This window comes from Oryzias latipes, chromosome 21, assembly GCF_002234675.1.
Source record: "Oryzias latipes chromosome 21, ASM223467v1".
NCBI lineage: Eukaryota > Metazoa > Chordata > Actinopteri > Beloniformes > Adrianichthyidae > Oryzias > Oryzias latipes.
Window position 1 is genome coordinate 6767997 of NC_019879.2, and position 19694 is coordinate 6787690.

The 19694-nt window shown below is 36.8% G+C and overlaps 1 protein-coding gene across 3 annotated transcripts in view; it reads left to right on the plus strand.

Moving 5' to 3' along the window:
* Positions 1 to 597: 597 nt before the first annotated feature.
* cerkl (ceramide kinase like) overlaps positions 598 to 19694 on the plus strand; it is a 32452-nt gene continuing 13355 nt past the window's right edge. For 2 of the 3 annotated variants that reach the window (XM_020712875.2, XM_004081553.4), the window contains exons 1-5: positions 598 to 876; positions 2425 to 2534; positions 6901 to 7131; positions 16518 to 16649; positions 17253 to 17316. In XM_020712875.2, coding sequence (XP_020568534.1) covers positions 728 to 876; positions 2425 to 2534; positions 6901 to 7131; positions 16518 to 16649; positions 17253 to 17316 — 686 coding nt within the window. In that variant the 5' untranslated portion in view covers positions 598 to 727. The remainder of the gene's footprint in view (positions 877 to 2424; positions 2535 to 6900; positions 7132 to 16517; positions 16650 to 17252; positions 17317 to 19694) is intronic. The other variant, XM_020712877.2, reaches the window with a different exon arrangement.

Here is a 19694-nt window from a genome sequence, read left to right on the forward strand (position 1 = left end):
TGAATTTCTCCATCTCTGCCTGACATTTGTCATCAGTTTCAGCTAAAATAATCTAGTATTTTTGCACAAGATCAAAGTACGGTAAAAAAAAAAAAAAGTTCCATCCACTTCAACCGTTCAGCTCTGAGGTTCAAAAAGGTCTATGAAGCAGAATTTATGACATGGTTTTCCATGTTTACATTGACTCTTAAAACGCTGGTTATTTCTTTAGGCTAATTCCCAAAAAGTATTTTTGGGACACTTTTTTGGAGCAACTCTACTTTTTAAGGGTTTAATTTTAGCACAATTTATATATTTTTTTTTGAATTTTTATATTCTTCTAAGTTAAAATAACCCAGAAACAAAAAATTGGGCCCTTTTTAACCTCAGAGTTGGGTTAAAACAACCCAGTTTAGGTTATTTTATTTTTATTTGGGTTCTAGTATGTTTGTCTGATAATATGTATCTCTAAATAGAGAATTAATGTAAAGATTGAGCTAAAACATCACAAAGAAGAAAGACAAGCGAAATTGTAATACTCCATGCGCAGTCTCGTTTGACACGATCTGAGGCCTGGCGGAGCGCGCTCCCGCTGATTACGCGCGAGCTCTACAGACGCTTCCTGTCTCCATAGCGACGGGACCCCGGAAATACACCCTGATCAGCTTAGTTTGACTTTATCAGTCGAGCAAAGTCAAAAAATGTCAAAGTTGTTTCATTGTTTATTTGTTTAAAATACTCGGTGAACATGTCGGAGCCAGACGAAGATCCGAAAGAAGAGAAGAGAAAGGTCTGCAAGAAGAAGAAAAATAAGGAGAAGCGGAGGGGAGAAAAGATGGAGGGGGAGAAGCTGGAACAACAACAGGAGGAGCAGATTCACGAGTCGGTGAAGCACAGGTGAGTGCTTCATGAAAGTAAACAATGACTTCCCTTTTTTGTTTTTTAACAAGAAGCCAAGAATATACAGCAAACCGAACAGGGTCAGAGAAAGGATAGAGAAAGCTTTTACACAAACAGGCACGCGCCACTTACACCGCGCTCAATTCAGAGAGCTCTTTCAAAGTAAAAGCTCAACAGGCAAATCCTTTCGGCATAACGTTCAAATGGGGATCATTTTATAATTTATCATCAATCACTTCTTTTTGATTTAAGAACGTATTGTTTTAAATCATTTTTATAGCATTTCTACCTCCATAATACCCCGTGTAGGTGGTGCAAAGGTGGAGCGGTCAACCTCTGATACAGATTGCAAGTTGAGTTCCCACCTTGCCTGCCCGTGTATCAAAGTTTCTCAGTCACAAAAAGTAAATACTGCTTGAGTTTGTGGATTGAGAAAAAAAAGAAGACCATCAAATAACACTGTTTTAAAAATGGGATTATTGTGCTGTGAGATTTGAGCTCAAATGTTAATTTAAGGGACATATTTAAGTACCCCAGAGGTCATATTTGTCTCTTATGCCTCACAGTGCTATTAAGGACCCACCCAATGAAAATGTGCTTTTAACACGTTCTCGTGGCATTTTCTCATAATGGAGCACACCTATTAAGATTTAAATTAAGATTAAAACTGCCCTTTTGAGTATTCTGTTATTCAAATTTAGGTGAATCAGGAGTAGATTCCCGTTTACAAAAGCTTGTAGCTGTTTCGAACAAACTACAATCGGCAGGCCACAAGCTCCCTGCTCCGCTTCATTCTGATACATCCACTTATAGACGTCTAGATCCAAGTATCATTTTTCGAGCTGACATCTGGCTCAAAACTGTACGGCTGGACAGCTCCAATAACACTTTCACAAAGATCTAATTGTGTTAAAAACAAACAAACTGTAAGCTAATTTAGTCTGGTTAAAGAAATCTTGTGATATATACTGAAATAATGATAATTAGATTAGTCCCTACCACATCAAAATTTGCCCCCTTCCATCACAGCTAGGGTAAAGATTGAAGGGGTTAGGAGTGATGAGGGTGTCGTTGTGGATTTAAAAATATGACTCCATCAAGCAAGTAAAGTATACAAATAGTTTTGGCATCTTTAAATTACAATGGCAGCGAGAGAAGAACTGCCTTTTCATTTGTCAAAAATAATAGTAATGGATTGTATTAAAGCGCTTACATTGTGTGTCCTTTATTCATTCACCTCTCATTCATGCTTGGTGATGGTAAGCTACTGATGTAGCCACAGCTGCCCTGGGGCAGACTGACAGAGGCGTGGCTGAGGGTTCGCTCTGACCATCACCGGGACATTGGAGGCAGGCAGTGGGAAGTGCCCTGCCCAAGGAGACAACGACAGTTGGCTGGGGGGAGCGGGGATTGAACCTCCGATCCTTCGATCATTGGCCGACCATGCTCACCTGATCTGCTGCCGCCCTACTAAATGAAATATCATTAGCATTCATATGTAAAGATGTAAATGCAAACTTTCTTCTTTTTTTGCTTTTGCGTCAGTGAGAGTGTAATCCTACGAGGGATCTTTAAAGTGGGGAAGAAGAGTCACGATGTCCTGCTTACCCAAACCAGACTGACCTGGACCCCCATCATCCCAGAGACTCCCACAGGTCAGTTACCATGGTGACGGGCTGCAAGGGTGTTCACAAATCCTGTTGGCACAAGACAGTTTTTCGGTGTGTGTGTGTGTGTTTGTGTTATGGCATCTGGTGTTGTAATGGAGAGCCCTGTTGAGACTGTTGAACCCTCTGAGCATCTGGGTACACTCTCATGTGCACACATCCACAACCCCTACCTGAGGGATCACAATCCTCCCTGAAGGATGTCTGAAGCGAGAATCTGTAGAATCGGCAGTTTCATATAGTTCTTGTTGAAGTTTTAACATCTTACACCGAGAACTGATCATTAGGATTTAAATGAAATCATGTCACAATTTCAACCGTGGTGCAGAGGTACAACGGTCACCCTCAGATCGGAAAATCCCATGTGTCGTAGTGTCCTTGGGCAAGACATTGGACTCCACATCGCTCCTGGTGGCAGTAGAGCCGCCATCAGTGTGTAAATGTGTGTGTGTTTGGGTGACATGCAGGAAGGTAGTAAAGTGCTATATGCCATTTAGCATTTTACCGTTTAAATAAAGTTAAACCTTTTTACCATCCTGCCAATTTCAGACCTAATTGTGTTTTTGTAGTAATTTCTATCCAAGAGATTATTTCAAATAGAGGAGAGCTGTGGTCATTGTTTCTACCTTCCTTTTGGCCTCTGTTTTCCACCCTGGACTACTTTAACTCTCGCACTGACAACAACAACAAAACACGCATTTCAAAAACATCATTGCGGGTCAAATTGTGGGTGTGCAGCCAAAATGAGCAATGATGGCTCCTTGACATGTCAACAGATGCTGGCTTGCTCATGTTGTGGTAATATTTTGGTGTCACAGTGATATTACTTTGTGAAGGCCTGTAGTGGTTAAAATCCAGTTACACACAAATAGTTACTGTAGAAAGATGAAAGTGTAAACTTAATATGTGTAAATGTGTGTGTGTAGCTGAAGCCAATCTGTTTTGTTGTATGTCATCCAAGCTAATGTCATTAAGCCAGCAATGTGTGTGTGTGTGTGTGTGTGTGTTGGCAGTAGTATTGAGCAGTTGGTTTGGGATGTGGGGGGTTATTAGAGTCTCTCAGTGTGGGGAGATTAACACACACACACACACACACAACCAGCCTGTCAGCATGCTGTGTGTGTGCATGTGTGTTTGCTGATGAGATATTTCTATATAAATGGATCAACTGTTGTTGTTTAGTTTGATTAAAATAACAATTATGTTGGTAGAGAAGAGCTGTTGTTAAATGTAGAAAATGAAAACAAGAAGGTTTTGGTATTAATAAATATGTAGAAGTAATGCAATAATAAAAAAACTACATTTAGGATTCATATGCCCACATAATAAAGGATGGAACTAAGATCACTTCATATAGTACCCTCAAAAAAAGTTTTTAAAAATGTAGAGATAAAATACAAAAAGTAATTAAAGTTTGAATTTTGAGCAATTTCTTTTGACAAAAGAGCAGCAAACCCCTGAATCAGATCAGTATTAGTTCTGAGGGGATTCTTTTCTTTGTGTTAAACCAACAGATGCTTTGTGTTTGACATACATGATAGCTTTTCCTAAAATGCTTTCAAGGCAACTTAGACATTTTTTTCACAGGACATGAACATGAAAACACCAACAATTCATGTTAAAAATGGATTTTATTAGAATTTAGTTGTCATTTCTTCAATTTTTTTTTTTTTTGTTTAAATGATGCCTGTTTGTGTCGCTAATGTTGTTTGGGTGTGATTGAACAGAAACCGCCTTGAGACCAAACTCACTTTTAGGGACCAAAAACAAAAGAACCAGATCATGAATTATTAAATGATAGTAGTGTGTGCACTCACACGTGTCTGTAGGGTGTACATGTCTGTGTGTGGATGTGTGTTGTTAAACTATGATCCATAACTCCCCACAGTGACCACATGGCCTGGTCACCATGAGACTGGACTGCTGCTGAGAGTGGATTTGGGTGTGTGTGTGTGTGTGTGTGTGTGTGTGTGTGTGTGTGTATGTGTGTGTGTGTGTGTGTGTGTGTGTGTGGACACAGCAGGTTGTGAGGTCAGATACCTCCATCTGGAACCCACCAGTGTGTGTTCATGTGACTGTGTGGATTTGTAGCATCCCTGTGGGTTTTGTCAGCATAAATCAGAATCATTTCTTTTTTGGGACAGATTTTCTTTATGATATTTGTTTCTGCTGGTGGGTTCTTTGTTGCTTGCTTTTTTTAAAAAAAATTTGCTTGTAGAACAAGAAAAAAGTCAAATAAATGCAAGAGCAATAAAAAAAAGTGTCAAGTTTAAATCTTTGTCTTTTAATGGTTTGAATTGCAGAACTTTCTTATAAACCGATTTTTTTATTTTACAGATTTATTTTCCAACAAAGATGGCTTCAGTTTTTTCTATTAAACCCAAGTTTAAAAAGAGTAAAGAAGGCATGAGGACTGAACATACACATATGCAACAGTTAAATCAAAAGTAATGATTTTGGTAACCAGGTTTTAAGAAGGGACACCTGCTTTAGCTTGGTTTTACACAAATAGTTCAAATGTCCTCAGTTTGAACCTTTATTGGTTGCAGATCTAGTTGGTTTGTTAACATTTATCAATATGAAAACATCCCTAAACCTGCAGCTACTGTTACTAACCTAAATCTGATGAGAATTGTATTCTTCATGAAAAAATCAAATAAAATTGTGTGAAAAAGGATAATTATCTGTGAGCAGAAATGCTGATCCATTTTGTCATACTTAAAATATTTGACCGAAGAACAAAATTATTTTTTATTTCAAACAATTTGTTATAACAATAAAGAAATGAGCTAAGCAATCATTTTTCTTAAAAAGTCATTGCAGATTACTCTCAGTGAGCAACTATCAAATGGGCTCTGGAGGCCTCAGTTTGATGCTAAAAAAACAAAGGAAATGCCCACCTGCTTCTGATTTTTCAAGAGAAGAGTTGAATTATGGGTACAAAAAAGAAACAGCAGCTACAACAGCAAACACTGCCAAACACGGTGACTTTAACATATGGATGCCAGGCTCTCTGGGGGAAATGGATATGCTGCTATAGAATATTTGGTATTTGATAACAGCAGGCATGTCTTTCATTGAGTGGGGGTTAATTGGCTATTATCATTTATAGCTGTTTCCTGATTAATCTCTCCAGCTTGAAATATTCACGCGGTCCATATAAAGTTGTGGTCACAGGTTGATGCTTTTATTTTGAAGCAGTAGTGCATTCATTTTGAAAATCTTTTCAACTTTGGCTAAGATCATGGGTATTTCCTGTCCTACATTTAAAAATGTTTTTCTGATACCTTTATTCAGATTTTTGCTGAAACCGTACATTATATTTTTGTAATTCCTTTATGTTTCCTTTAGCATTTAAATGTTTGAACTCATTCCTAAAATTATATGAAAAGATTAACAAAAAAGAAGAAAAGTTTTAAAGACGTGTGTTATCAGCAAAAGCAGTACTTTTTTTATTGTTATTTAAAGGTTGCCATGTACCTTATGGGGTATTTTCAATCATTTTCATCTGCTTTTATTGACTTAACCAGATGTCAAATAGAATGAAAACATTTTTATAGTTTATTATTATAAATACATCTCTTAAACATATCTTAAGCTGTCTAGGGTTTCATTTTAGACATTCAGAATTATAAGAAAAAATATAAAAAGTTTGTGAATTTTGGAAAACAGAACCCAAGTAAGATTTTATGTATCAAACAGGTTTTGTGGTTTTAAGGCTGTATACTGATGCAGATTTAATCAAGAGAAGTAATCAACCAAGTGCTGTGGACTCTCCGTAGAACCAAAAGTTCTCTTTGGGCTTTAAAGGTTTATTTTCTTTACAGCTGATGCCAAACTAACTTGGCTGATATATATTATTGTTGCGCAAGTGTCTGAGCTCGGCTGACATTATCCATTGGATAATCTCACGCGAACCAATCAGATTTCCTGATTAGTTTCATTGAAAAGAGACACGTGAGTCTTTCATTATAGCTTAGTGATGATGAACGCTAATAATGTTGCATAACTGTGAGGAGCAGAAGGATATATTGATTGACTGATTGATTATATGTGGGCAATCTGGACACATTGTGGGAGTCTATAACTGAATGATAAAAACACTTTCATTCAAAAACAAATTTGACAGTTTCCTCTTGGAATTATTTTTTAAAGTATTCACTATTCATAAGCATTTATTGTAAAAATAACACATGATAGTACAGTTCTTTAATTTAATTTTCAAACATATGGAGTCATAAAAGACTAGAAGTTAGACACTAAAGAGCATTTCTGTTTTATTTCTCAGATGGAGTTGGTGCAAATGTTCGTGCTGAATTCCCATCCTGTACGTTTGCTCTGACCTTCTTCGCAGGTGAGGTGACTGTGCTGCAGCCAGGTATGCTGCTGTTGCAGGACGTGTTTGCAGTTAAGGTGAAGCGGCGGAGAGCAGCAGGCCAGGAGTCAGGAGGAGCCATGCTTGGCGTTGCTCTCTTCTTCTGCAAGAGGAAAGGAAGGAAGCTGGAGGAGGACACCCTCCACCTCCACAATGCCTCAGCAGAACACACACATGCTTGGTACAATGCTCTGAAGGAGCAGATTGCAGGTAACACACAAATTTAAGGGACAAGTTCTTAAAAACGACTTCAGTCTGGAAAATGAGATTTGGGTTGGAGAGATGTTTAGATCCCATCATGATGAACTCAGAGTCAGATGGAAACAACTCGAGGCTTAATGTAAGATGGACCTTTTGTGTTGCATAAGCTGTAATAATAGAAACACGACTCACTGCATCTGAGTGTCTCCATGTAAGACGATTACAGATACACATTGCTGAATAAGGACATTAGTAAAAAGCACAATCAATTTCCATCAGATAATTAATTTTAACCTCCTCTGAAAAGTTTGTTTTTGAGGACGGATCTTTTTTTTTTTATCCAGCACTGTTCCGTTTGTACAACTGTCTTTAACTTGTCATCTTTCTCTCAAAGTTTCTAAAAAATGTGTTTAATTTTTTATTTTGAGAAAGAATAGCTTTAAAGATGACCTAAATTTACAGCAGAAGTGGAAAAACACATAGACAACTTTATATGCAAAACCTTTTTTTTTTATTCATCCACCAAAGAAAAAATACTGAATAATGAAAAAAATGAAAAGGTCTGTCAGTCAAAATAATATATTTTAGGCTCTAAAAGAACAAAACAAACTTAATTTTAGATATTAGCTACTAAACACCCGGATTTAAGGCACCTGCTGTTTGGAAGATACTGTTTACACATTCCCCAAATGATGAAGAACCTTGCTAAGTAAGTAGCATGCCAAACACTACCAGACAAACTCTCAACGTGATGGAGTTCTTGTTATGTTCCTAATGCTCAGCACAAATAAAAAAGGACTTAGCTAATATAAAGATATTAAATTATTTATATTTATTATCAATGCAAACTGGGACATGTTGGAATACAGTGTTCCCACTTATAACCCGGGATAGGTGAAATGGCTGTAAAACCCCTTACTACCTACTTTATACACTTTTCTCAGACAGACATAAACATTTTCACATTTTTTTATTTTGTTTAAACTTTTAGTTCCAACTTTCGCTGTAAACTAAGCCCAGGATTTTAGAAGGAAAGATCTGCTTGCGATTGTAGATTTATGTAGATTTGGCAAACTGAACCATTCGGTACACGAGCTGTGGCACAGGAGGAGATTGATTGACAACGATCCACCGCCAATCCAGACGGAGAACACAGGGCCAGCTTAGAAAAAAGAAAAAAGAAGGATGCGAAAAAGCACAGAAAATATTCTGTTGAACAAGGAGACCGGGAAAGGTGAACCATGATGTAGTGAGGGAAAACTGTCCAGTATGGTTGGAGACCAAAATGCGGAATGATAGCATTAGAGAATATTAGGCAATACAATAATGTTAAATGACCAGGTGTTGTTCGGAATCACAACTGTGTTTCATTCTACATCAATGAATGCCTCAGTCGGTGACATCAGCAGCCGAAGCAGTCGCTCAAACCAGTTTTACCATAAAAGTTGTTCTGTAATGTTCACATGTTATATGCTTTAAACATAAAAACATTCAGACATGAAGGTCGATCTTTTCCACCACTGCTATGTAGCTGTCCATGAGGAAAATCAAACACATTTTTGATTTTTCATTTACTACCTAATATTTAGGACTTTTCTCCGTACTACTGATCCAGCCAACTGGTAACTGATAGCAGTCTTTAATGTTTTCTTTTAGACTTTTCAATTTGATTAAGTGAATTATAGTTGCATCACAGTAAAAAGATAATCTTTCTAATTCAGATAAACAAAGATGATTGTACAGACGTACTCATACACATGCAAACCTTGATCAGTACTTACAAATGTGCTTTAAGCAGTGGAATAAAGCTGCCCCTAAAGAGAGATTAACCAAAACGCTGCATGCATGAACACGTGTGTGCTCCAAGCTCATTTAAAGTTCATAAAGGTTTCAGTTCAACATAATACAAACCAAGTTTGTTTAAGACAGACATTTCACACCGGAAAAACACAAACAAACAAATGAACAAATGAAGACAAACATAACAAGATTATAGATAATTGTTAAAAAGAAAATCCAACAAACATTTCTTTTTAACCAAATTAGAAGACATTTTGTATCTGTTACAGTTTTTACTGTCTAAGAAAAATTAAAAAAAATGGATAAAAACTTATAGCAAACAAAAATTACTACAAAATTTCAAAAGAAAGTGATTCTATATAGCTAAGAGAGCTCAATTATATTTGAATGTATTATGAATAAAGCCTTATATTACACAAACATTGGGCTTTTACTCCAGACAATATGCGCCTTTTTAACCGTGTAAAGTAGTTGTAGAAGTAAAAATATCCATCAATCTGTTGGCTACCTGCTTTCTAAAAAAATCTGTGAAGTAAACGTAATTTAACCTAAAAAGGATCTCCATGAACTAAAACTTGTAATAAATCTGAACGGTCAGCTAAGAAGTGATAACCTTCATTTGGAAACCTATTGAGTCATTTGTACTATAAAGTTTATATCATACTAAAATGGGACAAATGCTACTTTAAAAGAACATAAAGACATGACAGAGCAGTATGTTGGATTAAAAAATAAAAGTAGATGTTACAAATTGAAATCAATTTTTATTCTAATTATTATATTCTCAAAGATCATAAATAAAATAAATCATGTTGTGGGACTGTTTGGCATAGAAGCTCTGGAGCTAAATTATTCCAAGTTAAAAAGGTGCAGTTCTGCAAAATAACAACAAGAAAAATATTTTAAAAAGTTAAATCTACACTTAAAAATTACTGTGCTCTTTTTCCAGACAAAAGACAGCATAAAAGAAAAAGAATGAAAGCACAGTTATAGTTTTTGGCAACATTTTCCCCCATTACACACAAAAAAAAAAAAAATATATATTTTGTTAGCAAAATTACATGTGAACAAACCCCAAACTACATAGTAAACCTCAAAGCTGACAATTGTGCCTCTTTTTATTTTTTATTTTTACGAATCTATGCTTGATTAAAAACAAATATAACATTTTTATAGGAGTATTTGGACGAGAGAGAACAACTCTAATGTGAGCTTCATGAAAACATGGATCCAGCCTTTTATTTTAACAATACAACATTATAAAACAAATTAGCTGTTAATAGCACTGTTATATGATACAATTTGGCTGGTAATTGGGTCAGTGAACAATTGAAAGGCTCATCACACAAACAAATGTTTTTGCTCATCTAAAAATTGGTCTCTATATCAATAATGTGGGTTTACAAGAGTTTCAGAGAAATTTTGTTTACTTTTTCAGCAATAAGTTGTTTTCCATGTGTCCACTGCCTTACAGGAATCAGACTTATCATCCAGCTGCTTCCTTTTATTACAAAATAGCAGCTTTTGTCATTTAAATAGTCTTTCGGCCAAAGCCGGTGGGAATCCTGGTTGTGGGTTTTTCTTAACCCCTAACCTGGTTATGGGAACTAAAAGCTTACATGAGACTTTAGAAACCAGGATATCCAACAAAGTTTATTGTAACCTGGTCACTTTAGTGCATGTAAATGCGCCCAAAATTCCGCATGCGGACATTCCCAGGCACAGGTATTGTTTTACATTAAATAAATGTATGAACAATGTAAGTTGCAAGAACTTATATTGTATTCATTTTATCTGGTTTTCCTTATTTGTCTGTAAATGACTAACATGACAGAGACATTACACGGTATTATTTTATGAGCTGGCTGGCACTCTGACCATGACATTGGTCTGACAAGTTATCGCTGGTCACCTGTCTGTCTGTGCGTCTGTCTGTCCGTCAAACCAGATTACCCATGAGTCCCTAGCAAAGTCACAACTTCTTCAAGACCGTGTCTTTAGCCCCGACTCGAGCACATGAATGGCTCGCAGGTCGAGTGCCAGCTCAAGTGGTCACACTGCACATCAAGCTGTGACGGCCTTTGTGACTTTACACACCCTGGCTTTTTAGAGGCTGAGGCCTCTGAGCCTGTGCTGTGTGTGTGCGTGTGTGCGTGAAAGGTAAACACAACCAGTCGCTTTGCTACTGTGCGGACATTAAGCCTATTTTCCAGCAAGAGGTCAGTATGAATGGCGCATTGTTTGGTGAATCAAGGTGTTGCAAAGCAGCCAGCCTCAATGCCGCTGACACTATCGGCACTTCTTAACCTCTAGGTCTGAACATTCAGTTGCATAATGCTTTGCAGGGCAGCAGACGCTTTTCCATATCGTTGTTCTGTACCGTTCCGTGTATGAAGCAGCTGCAGAATGCTGTGCAAAAATTGAATGGCACTTTGTGACAAAAGGCAAGCATTTTTGCTGTATAGAGGCTGTTTCAATACATTCGGTCAGACAGCAGGACAGACTGACTTCAGTTGTTTAACAGGCCCGCGGACTGACGTGCTGTTGGCGGAATTAAAACAGCCATAGACGAAAGTGAGCTCGCCCGGGCCACCACCTGCCATCAGAACTCCTCCCCGATCAATTGTCTTGTTCGTCTTAGTGTTATTATACTATTCTTTTATGTAGCCGTATGTCTGGGCTCATATCAATATGTAAAGGAAATGTCACTGAGGTAGTTCATGTCACGATGGCAAAATAACAGCATCCTTACTTTAAATATATGGGACCGCTTTATTTTAATCCCTCCGCCGTCTGCCCCAGTTGGATCATTCACCAACTGCCTGCACCTGCATTTGGACTATTGACACAAGTTCAGTTAATTTACTTCTCTCTACATAATGTGCTAAAGATGTCTGCAACAAAGTTTTCTCTTGCTTTATTTCCTTTTTTCCCATTGACCTACACTCTAAAATAGAAAAATTGTCCTTTCCTGCAAGGATTTTGTCAGATCCCATATAGGATCCTAAAAAAGCTCACAGTTTTGTATTCCTATTTTGTCTCTGTGTTCTAAACATTACAATTCTGAACTAAAATGATTATGGTTATGTGCATTCATTGTTATTAGGAAGTAAATGATAACATATAAAGTAGGTATAAAGAAGAAATAATAAGTTACTCTGATGATTTCAGATTGTTTTTACCTTTTTTCCTTTGATTAAAATGCATTTTTTTTTATTTAAAATCAAAAGGAGACTTAGCAAAAGACAAGCTTACTATATTTTTATATTTTAAAACTTTTCTCTATGTTTGGTTTCATATAAATCTTTCAAATTTTAACTTTTTTTTTTTTTTTTTTACAATAAAACCAATATCCTTTTTATCCTATTACCATATCATCTTCTTTGTTAGTAATTGCAATAAACCCCAAAAGATTTTCAATGTTCAGCTTTGAGGTTTTCTATGAAGTAAGTGGTTTGTTCAGGTTTTGTGCATGGTTTTTCCCACAATGTTAATGGTTATTTTCTTAAGGCCAAATGAACATTTTCTTGGTAAATTAAAACTAATAATTTTTTTAATTTAACTTCTTTCATTTTTATTTTTTTAAAACAGCTTCAGGATCTTCCTATAAACTACATTATCCCCTTTTTTATGAGTTTACAAGTTAAATATTAACTGTTGATATTTGATAGTTTTGTGTAACAATAGTGATTTATTGCGTACAGGCTGCTGTTGTTTCTGCCAATTCAGAGGTTCCCGTTTTTTGTGTACCCCATAGTTGGTCATTCCACGTGTCATACCCTTGTTTTATGTTGATACTTTTAAACATATATTGGTATAAACAACAACAGATTAACTACTTTGTGAATAATTTTAAGTACTGAACTAAAAAGATAATTTGATGAACTAGTTTTTGAAATTCTTTTGCTCAAAACAAACTATGGCATCTATTGAATGTCTACTGCAGGGATTTTCCCAATTTTAAATTGTGTTTTAATTGTTGTGGTTAAAGTTGTTTTATTGTTTTTTTACTACATAGACACAGCAGTTTCTGAATACAGTTGTAATTGTTGCACTTCTGTTAGTTGGCTAATGCTCAGCTTAATAGAGGTCCTACTAATCATGACAAGTATTTAAAAAATTTGTTTTAGTATCAACAGCTTTATGAAATTACATGTTAAATTACAGAATTTTACTGTTTACAGCTTATTTCAGTGAACAGGTAATCTAATTCTGAGTTTCCCCAAATAAATTGCAACCAATTTTTCCCCTTATGATTAATTAACTCAGTAGATGTCATAACTGAACTTCTTACTGCTGTCACTGACCTCAGAGTCTCTGTTTTTGTCAACAACATTCAGCAACCCAGCCTTAAGTCCTCTATCGGAAACTCAACACTCCTCCATGACAACACTGGGATTGTTTACCATGGAAACGCTTTAGCATCAATGTAAGACAACCAGCCTTTCATCAGGTGGGAAATCATCATCGAATGGTTTGATGGATACTTGACCTCTTTACATTAATGTGTCTGTCTTCTTCTCATTGAAAGGAAAAAAAAAAAGTTTTTAGGCAAAATTACCTAATTTATCTGTCAAATGTGTATTGGACTTGGCTTAGCTATTAATTCATGTGATACATGCAGTTCCTCTGCATGTGTGGATAGAACAGATAGAACAGACTTTTGAAGAATACATAATTAAAACATTTTAAGTTATTGCCATCTATACAGAAACCACGGTTTAACTTGCTTTAGTGAAACAGCACATAAAAGTATCTTTGTGTATTTCTTTTAGCTGTCATTTGTCACTATCATGGTTGGTTAAAAGGGAATTACAGATTCTCCAAACAATGTTCTTCACCGAGTGTGTTAATATGGATTATTTCCTTTTTTTTTATAGGAAATAATTTGCTGTTCCCTTGTTAGGAACACAAGCTAAAAGCTTGATTCAATCTTTCATGGATGTCAGGGATGCATGATACATTTTCTTCACGATTCAGTTCAAACTCTTTATTTTTCTGTCATGGTTTTGTTTCAGTTTAATTTATACTACAAAACAACGAAAAAAATCTAAAGAAATTCCTTTTTTAAAATTTACTAATAAGCAAAAAATAAAGAAAATCCTTTCAGCTATTTTAATCCTGGTGTAATAATAAAATAAAACAATAAATAATAAATCCTTAAATTTAACACAACACATGCTTGACAGTTTAAACACAAACATAATGGTATGCAGTAGGGATGCAACAATAAACTTTCCCCTCAGTTCGGTTCAGTGGTATAACAAACGGTTTGGAGAATTGTGGCATTCTTAATACTGAATTATAGCAAGCCCGCTGCTTTGTTGTTAACAGCTTGGTGTTAAACCATTGACAGTTTTGAAGATTTTTATTCCAACTTTAGTTTTACTTTTTGACGTGCCAATGAGTTTTAAAAGCAGGAAAAAATGTTTTATTGTTGTTTCTGCATCTCATCCATACAGCAATATGGCCGTAAAGAAGGGAAAGCCAGGTAAATAGTTTGTGTGAACTCTCTAAAGACAAGTAGGTCTTTAACTGGGTCGTAACTAACTAAACTAAAAGAAGAGTCGCAACAGTGTTTTTCATTTGTAATAGTAATAATACAAGGAAAATGCATTTTTACTGTGGTTTCTCTGAATAAATTAGGAAAGTTTCCTTTTGAGGGTCTTATTTTGGTTGACAGTAGGTGGTGAAGCTTCTTCTGGGCATAAGCGTTCATTCAAAGAGGTGTGGGGGGGTGTCATGTGGCTCCTCGCTGGATCTCCAGAGAACCTGGCCAGAACTGTGGGGCGGAGCAGTGGTAGGAGTCTCGCTTTGTGTATGCATGTGGGGTCATTAACAGGGCGAGGTCGTGGTCTATTGGGAGCAGATTATAGTCATGAGATGGATAATGGAGCTGCTGTGTCTGTGTATTGATCTGAGCTAGTCTACTGGGATGCATAATATGGTCTCTAAATCTGCCTAATGATGGGCTGTACAGGGGGGTCTGTGGGTGGGAGAATTTGGGAGTTTATACAAGTAAGCTTTTTTTCTATGTATTACAGTTTAAAATGGAAGTAAGATTATATGTTCAAATACCCCACAAGGTACAGTTCATAGAAGGCTGATCATGTAAAACTGATGCCACGGTCTTTGTGGTTGGTGTCAACATCGGTGCCCCCCTCTGAATCTAATGGTGATTAATGTCACTGTTAACAAGCAAGCTTAAAGCCCTTTAATTATTTATATTTTTTAACGTAAAACTACAAAGAAGCAACACGCCCCAAAGTTTTCATGCTCACTGAAAATAATGGGGAAAACACAAATTCTGTCACTGGTCTCAACAAAAAACTGTACCTAAAATACAGAATAACTACTTTGTCTAAAACTACTAACGTGATTACAGTTCATACACGAAGCTGCAAAAAAGGAAGCCTTTTTTTCTAAATTGTAGGTAAATATTAGTTGTTTGTTCTCTGGTCGACGTGGCTTTTCTCAATGGCCCTCTTGGTCATTGATGTGTGTCTTGGTGATGTGATAAGTGTTTGGCTTTATGTAGGTCATTTCACACCTGACGTCAGAGTTCCCTATGCATGTCAATTGACTGGATCTAACTCCCAAAACACAAACGAACAAGACACGGAGTTTATTAGTTCTGCTCTATGCATCTTGTTGATTCAGTGTCTGAGGTAACAGCAAGATTAAAGCCAACGGAAAACTGGTAAACCAATTAGTAACCTAATGCATAAGCCACACTCCCACTGTTTGGCCTTATTTTCTACAGTCGGTCCCTGAACAGGAAAAAGACTCTAAGAAGAAATCTCTTTAATTTAAAGAAAGTCAAGTGATTTACCTAAAAGGTTTCCTTCACAAAATGTGGCTGTTTGATTCAGAACACATTTGATCAATGTGTTTCATCCTAAAATCTGCTAGGCAACCTATTTACCTGTAATGAATTGTATGCATTAATCTCAACTGCCTTTACAGTTTAATACTGGCTGTCTGTACGGGGCATAAAGGTGGCTCGCACAAATTATTAAGGTCGTTGACCACTCAGTGAGCCCGTAGAGCCAAAATGTTCAGACTGTGGGCGACTAGTCATGGCAAGCACTTAAGCAGCACGCATGTAGTACAGATTTTACATTTTTCAACCCAACCCGCACACTGCGGAAGATGCCTGTCAGTGCTGTTCAAGTGATGTGCGCACGTAAAAGCTTGCCCCTCACACGCCGGCTTACACTATCCTTACAAATACGTCACGATACACTTACTACATGCACGACAATGATACGCTCCATTTTCATGATGCCCCTTAAGGTGGCTGCACTAGCCTCAAGAGAACTGCAAGACACGCCTACGCTCCCCTAAGATGCGGGCGGCACCTGTCTGCAACTCTTCAAGGCCCCAGACAACCCAAAAACCTCCAGCACCCGTGTGGTTCAACCTCCATACGGGTCCATGTTAATTAATTAGCTGGTGTGAAGTGTTGTAGAATGGGTTTGAAGCACGGAGATGCTAACATAACCTGGATAAAATCAAAGGATTTTGGTTCTTCTTGACCTTCATAAAGCTCAGTTTGATAACTGTGAACCACAACTATCTGTGTGTCGGTGCAGGAATCAGCAGTCGCCCCAGGTATCTGAAAGTCTTCATCAACCCCAGCAGCCACAAGAAGGAGGCCGTGCACATTTACAGGGAATCTGTCGCTCCTCTTTTCAAGATGGCCGACATTCGCACGGACATTACAGGTCAGTCTACCCAACTACCTATTCTTTTTAGTTAAACTTTATTGTTATATTGTGTTTTCTTTTTTCTTTTTGTTGTTATTTGGTTTTGCGTATTGTGATAAAATGCAAACATCGGTGTACCTGTTGTTGGTCCGTTAACGTCAGGAGCTGAATTAGAACTATGGGTGTGTGTCTGTGTGTAGGTGTTCATGTATGGAGGTCCAAAGGTCAGAGCTAATGGCAGTTTTTGGTCGCTAGGTAACTTAATACATGGGGCGGAGCATAGTCCATCTGTTGTGACAGAGGGAGACCACTTCCTCTCCTCTCACCGTTTTCTCCTCCTTTTTTCATATCCTTCTTATCCTCCATTCTTCCTTTTTTATGCTGTTGTTTTTCTCCTGATCTCTCTTTATAACTACTACTCCCCTCTTCCTCTCGCTCCTCTCAGCAGATGGCGTGATATCCGTTGTCCCAATTTTTTTGGCAGCTAGCGAACGCACACTTGTGTACATCTGACCACACACATGCATGAACACTTTATCTGCGCTCATGTCAGTGTCTCTCCATCTGCTCACCTCTCCTTTTTCCTTTTCGTCCTGTCTTTCTGCCTGTCTGTCTCTCCAGTAACTGAGAAGAAGGGCCACACTCTCTCAGTGATAAAGGAATGTAAACTGGACGAATATAATGGGTTTGTTTTTTTCTTACCTCTTGAAAAAATGCACTTTTTCCTGCTGTCAGTCTGGGAAAATGAGAAAATGTTTTTGGTTTCTACCTGCTTATCGTTACACCTTCACCCTTCAAAAGACCTATTTTTGAGAGAGATTGTGCTAAAAACAGAAACCATAAACTCAACAGCTAACATCTCACTTTTGTATCACTCTTTAAGATAGATTGTGATTTGCAAAAAAAAAAGGAAACAGAACAAGGTAAAACGACTGCTAGTTGGCGAATAAACTGGCTAATTGTAGTGCATTTTGTGTAAAGGTAAAATCAATTATAGATAAAAACATTCAACACAGTAAAGCTACATTGAGCTTAAAAAATCCAATCAAATGGAAACTTTTTAAATGTATCAAAGCAAGCATTCTCACAACCAGACCAACGTGAACCATGCAGTCAAACAGTTTACTGTCAGAGGCTGACACTAAAACACACTGACCCAAACTGATCTTATACACACACCCAGACTCTCACATCACTCACACACAACCACACAACTGCACATATCACACACCACACAAATTTACTCATTTTAATTACTGCTGAATGATTGAGCAACAATGATAAACAAAAGAAAAAAAAAACTAAAGCTGTTCTGCTTACATTAAAAAAAGCAGCTGAAAGTACAAGAACTCTGTTCAGACCTCTTCATTCTATCTTTTGTTGTGTGTGTGTGTGTATGTGTGAATGTCTGAGTGTGTGTAAGCAGCTTTTGTGATCAGTCCTCATAAAGCTTAATGTACTTAAAGATTAGCTCAGCGTTGCTAAGATAGTTGCTGAGTCTGTGTGCATGTTCAAAGGGGTGTGTGTGTCTGTCTGTGTGTGTGTGTGTGTGTGTGTGTGTGTGTGGGTGTGTGTGTGTGTGTGTGTGTGTGTGTGTGAGGTTTCTCTTGGTGAGGATTTGGATAAAACCTACATTTGCCAATTAGGCTGACTGTCACTGTGGTGACCAGAAGTCCAGGTAATCCATGCACAAGAGGAGGAGGTAGATGGAGGTTGGTCATCTCTCAGTTATGAAAAACAAAGATAAAACTTCCTTCTTTAATCTGGTAATGCTAACAGAACAATAACACAAATTAAGCTAATGCTAACAGAATTTTAACAAAAGCTTTTTGAAGAGTAAAAGAACCATACACAGACCTGTAAACATTGCAACGTTGCCCCAATTTTTTTAAGCCTCTGCTTTGCCTGCACAATACACCGCAAATTTATCGTTATCGCAATATCCAGCTCTGCAATATATCGCAAAAGACGGCAAAAATCGCAATAAATCATAAACCTTAAATGTGTTAAAACAATCACATGCAAGCTTGAGGCATTTAACGAGTCAAATAAATCCCTTTATGCATTTGACCAATCGGATGGGCGCCTTTACGTTGTTAAACGATCAGATGGAGGCCTGTTATTTAGATGTTTATCACCTATGTCGACGAGGGTCATTTGGAGTTTAATTTTTAACCTGTTGCAATGAAATGGGAATGATGTTTTTGGTTATTTTGCTATTTGTTTATATACCGCAAATTATATCGTTATCGCAATATTAATCACTAATAACGCATATCGCGAGTTTTCCTCATATCGTGCAACCCTACTCTGCTTGTATTTTTTTTCGCATAATTACTTGCTTTATCAATATGGCTTATTGTATACATTTGACCATTTTTTAAGATAATATTTGGATTTGGTCTCACAAAATATTAAAAGCTCATTCCATGAATATATGGTAATAATCTACTATCAAACGTAATTTAGTGTAGAGGAGGATGTTTTAAAGAGACCTTAACTTGAGACTATGTGGTAAACTGATAATAAAAGATTGAAAGTATTAATCTAATAAATAAAAAAGAACAGTTCTGTTATTATGCAATGGATCCCTGGGAAACAAAAACACCAATTGTGGAGCCATGAACACAGCAGATAGAGCAGAGAAATCCTAGGTTGTGTCCAAATGTCTTCATTACTCACTGCTTAGACCACTAAAGATACACCAAAGATTGGCAAAAATAAACCACAATGCAGTGCGTTTGAATGATTTTCATTAAAAAAAATGTACTTGTATTTATTTTTTATAAAACATCCGTGTTTTCTTCAGCTGAACAAAGTGGATTCAAAAATAGTCTTTGTAAAATGTTTGAGTTTATTAGGTATTTACTTTAGGAAATCTGTGACGTCATATTTAACGTTTAAAAAAAAGTAGTGAGATTTTTCCTAATTGCTGTTAAAATCCAGTTCGGTAGATATATCATATCTAGTATATAACAGGATGTACAGTATATATCACATAGTTTTTTTTAGTTGTTAGGGAGTAGGGAATGAATTTGGAGTTTTACTTTGAATGTGTGTCTT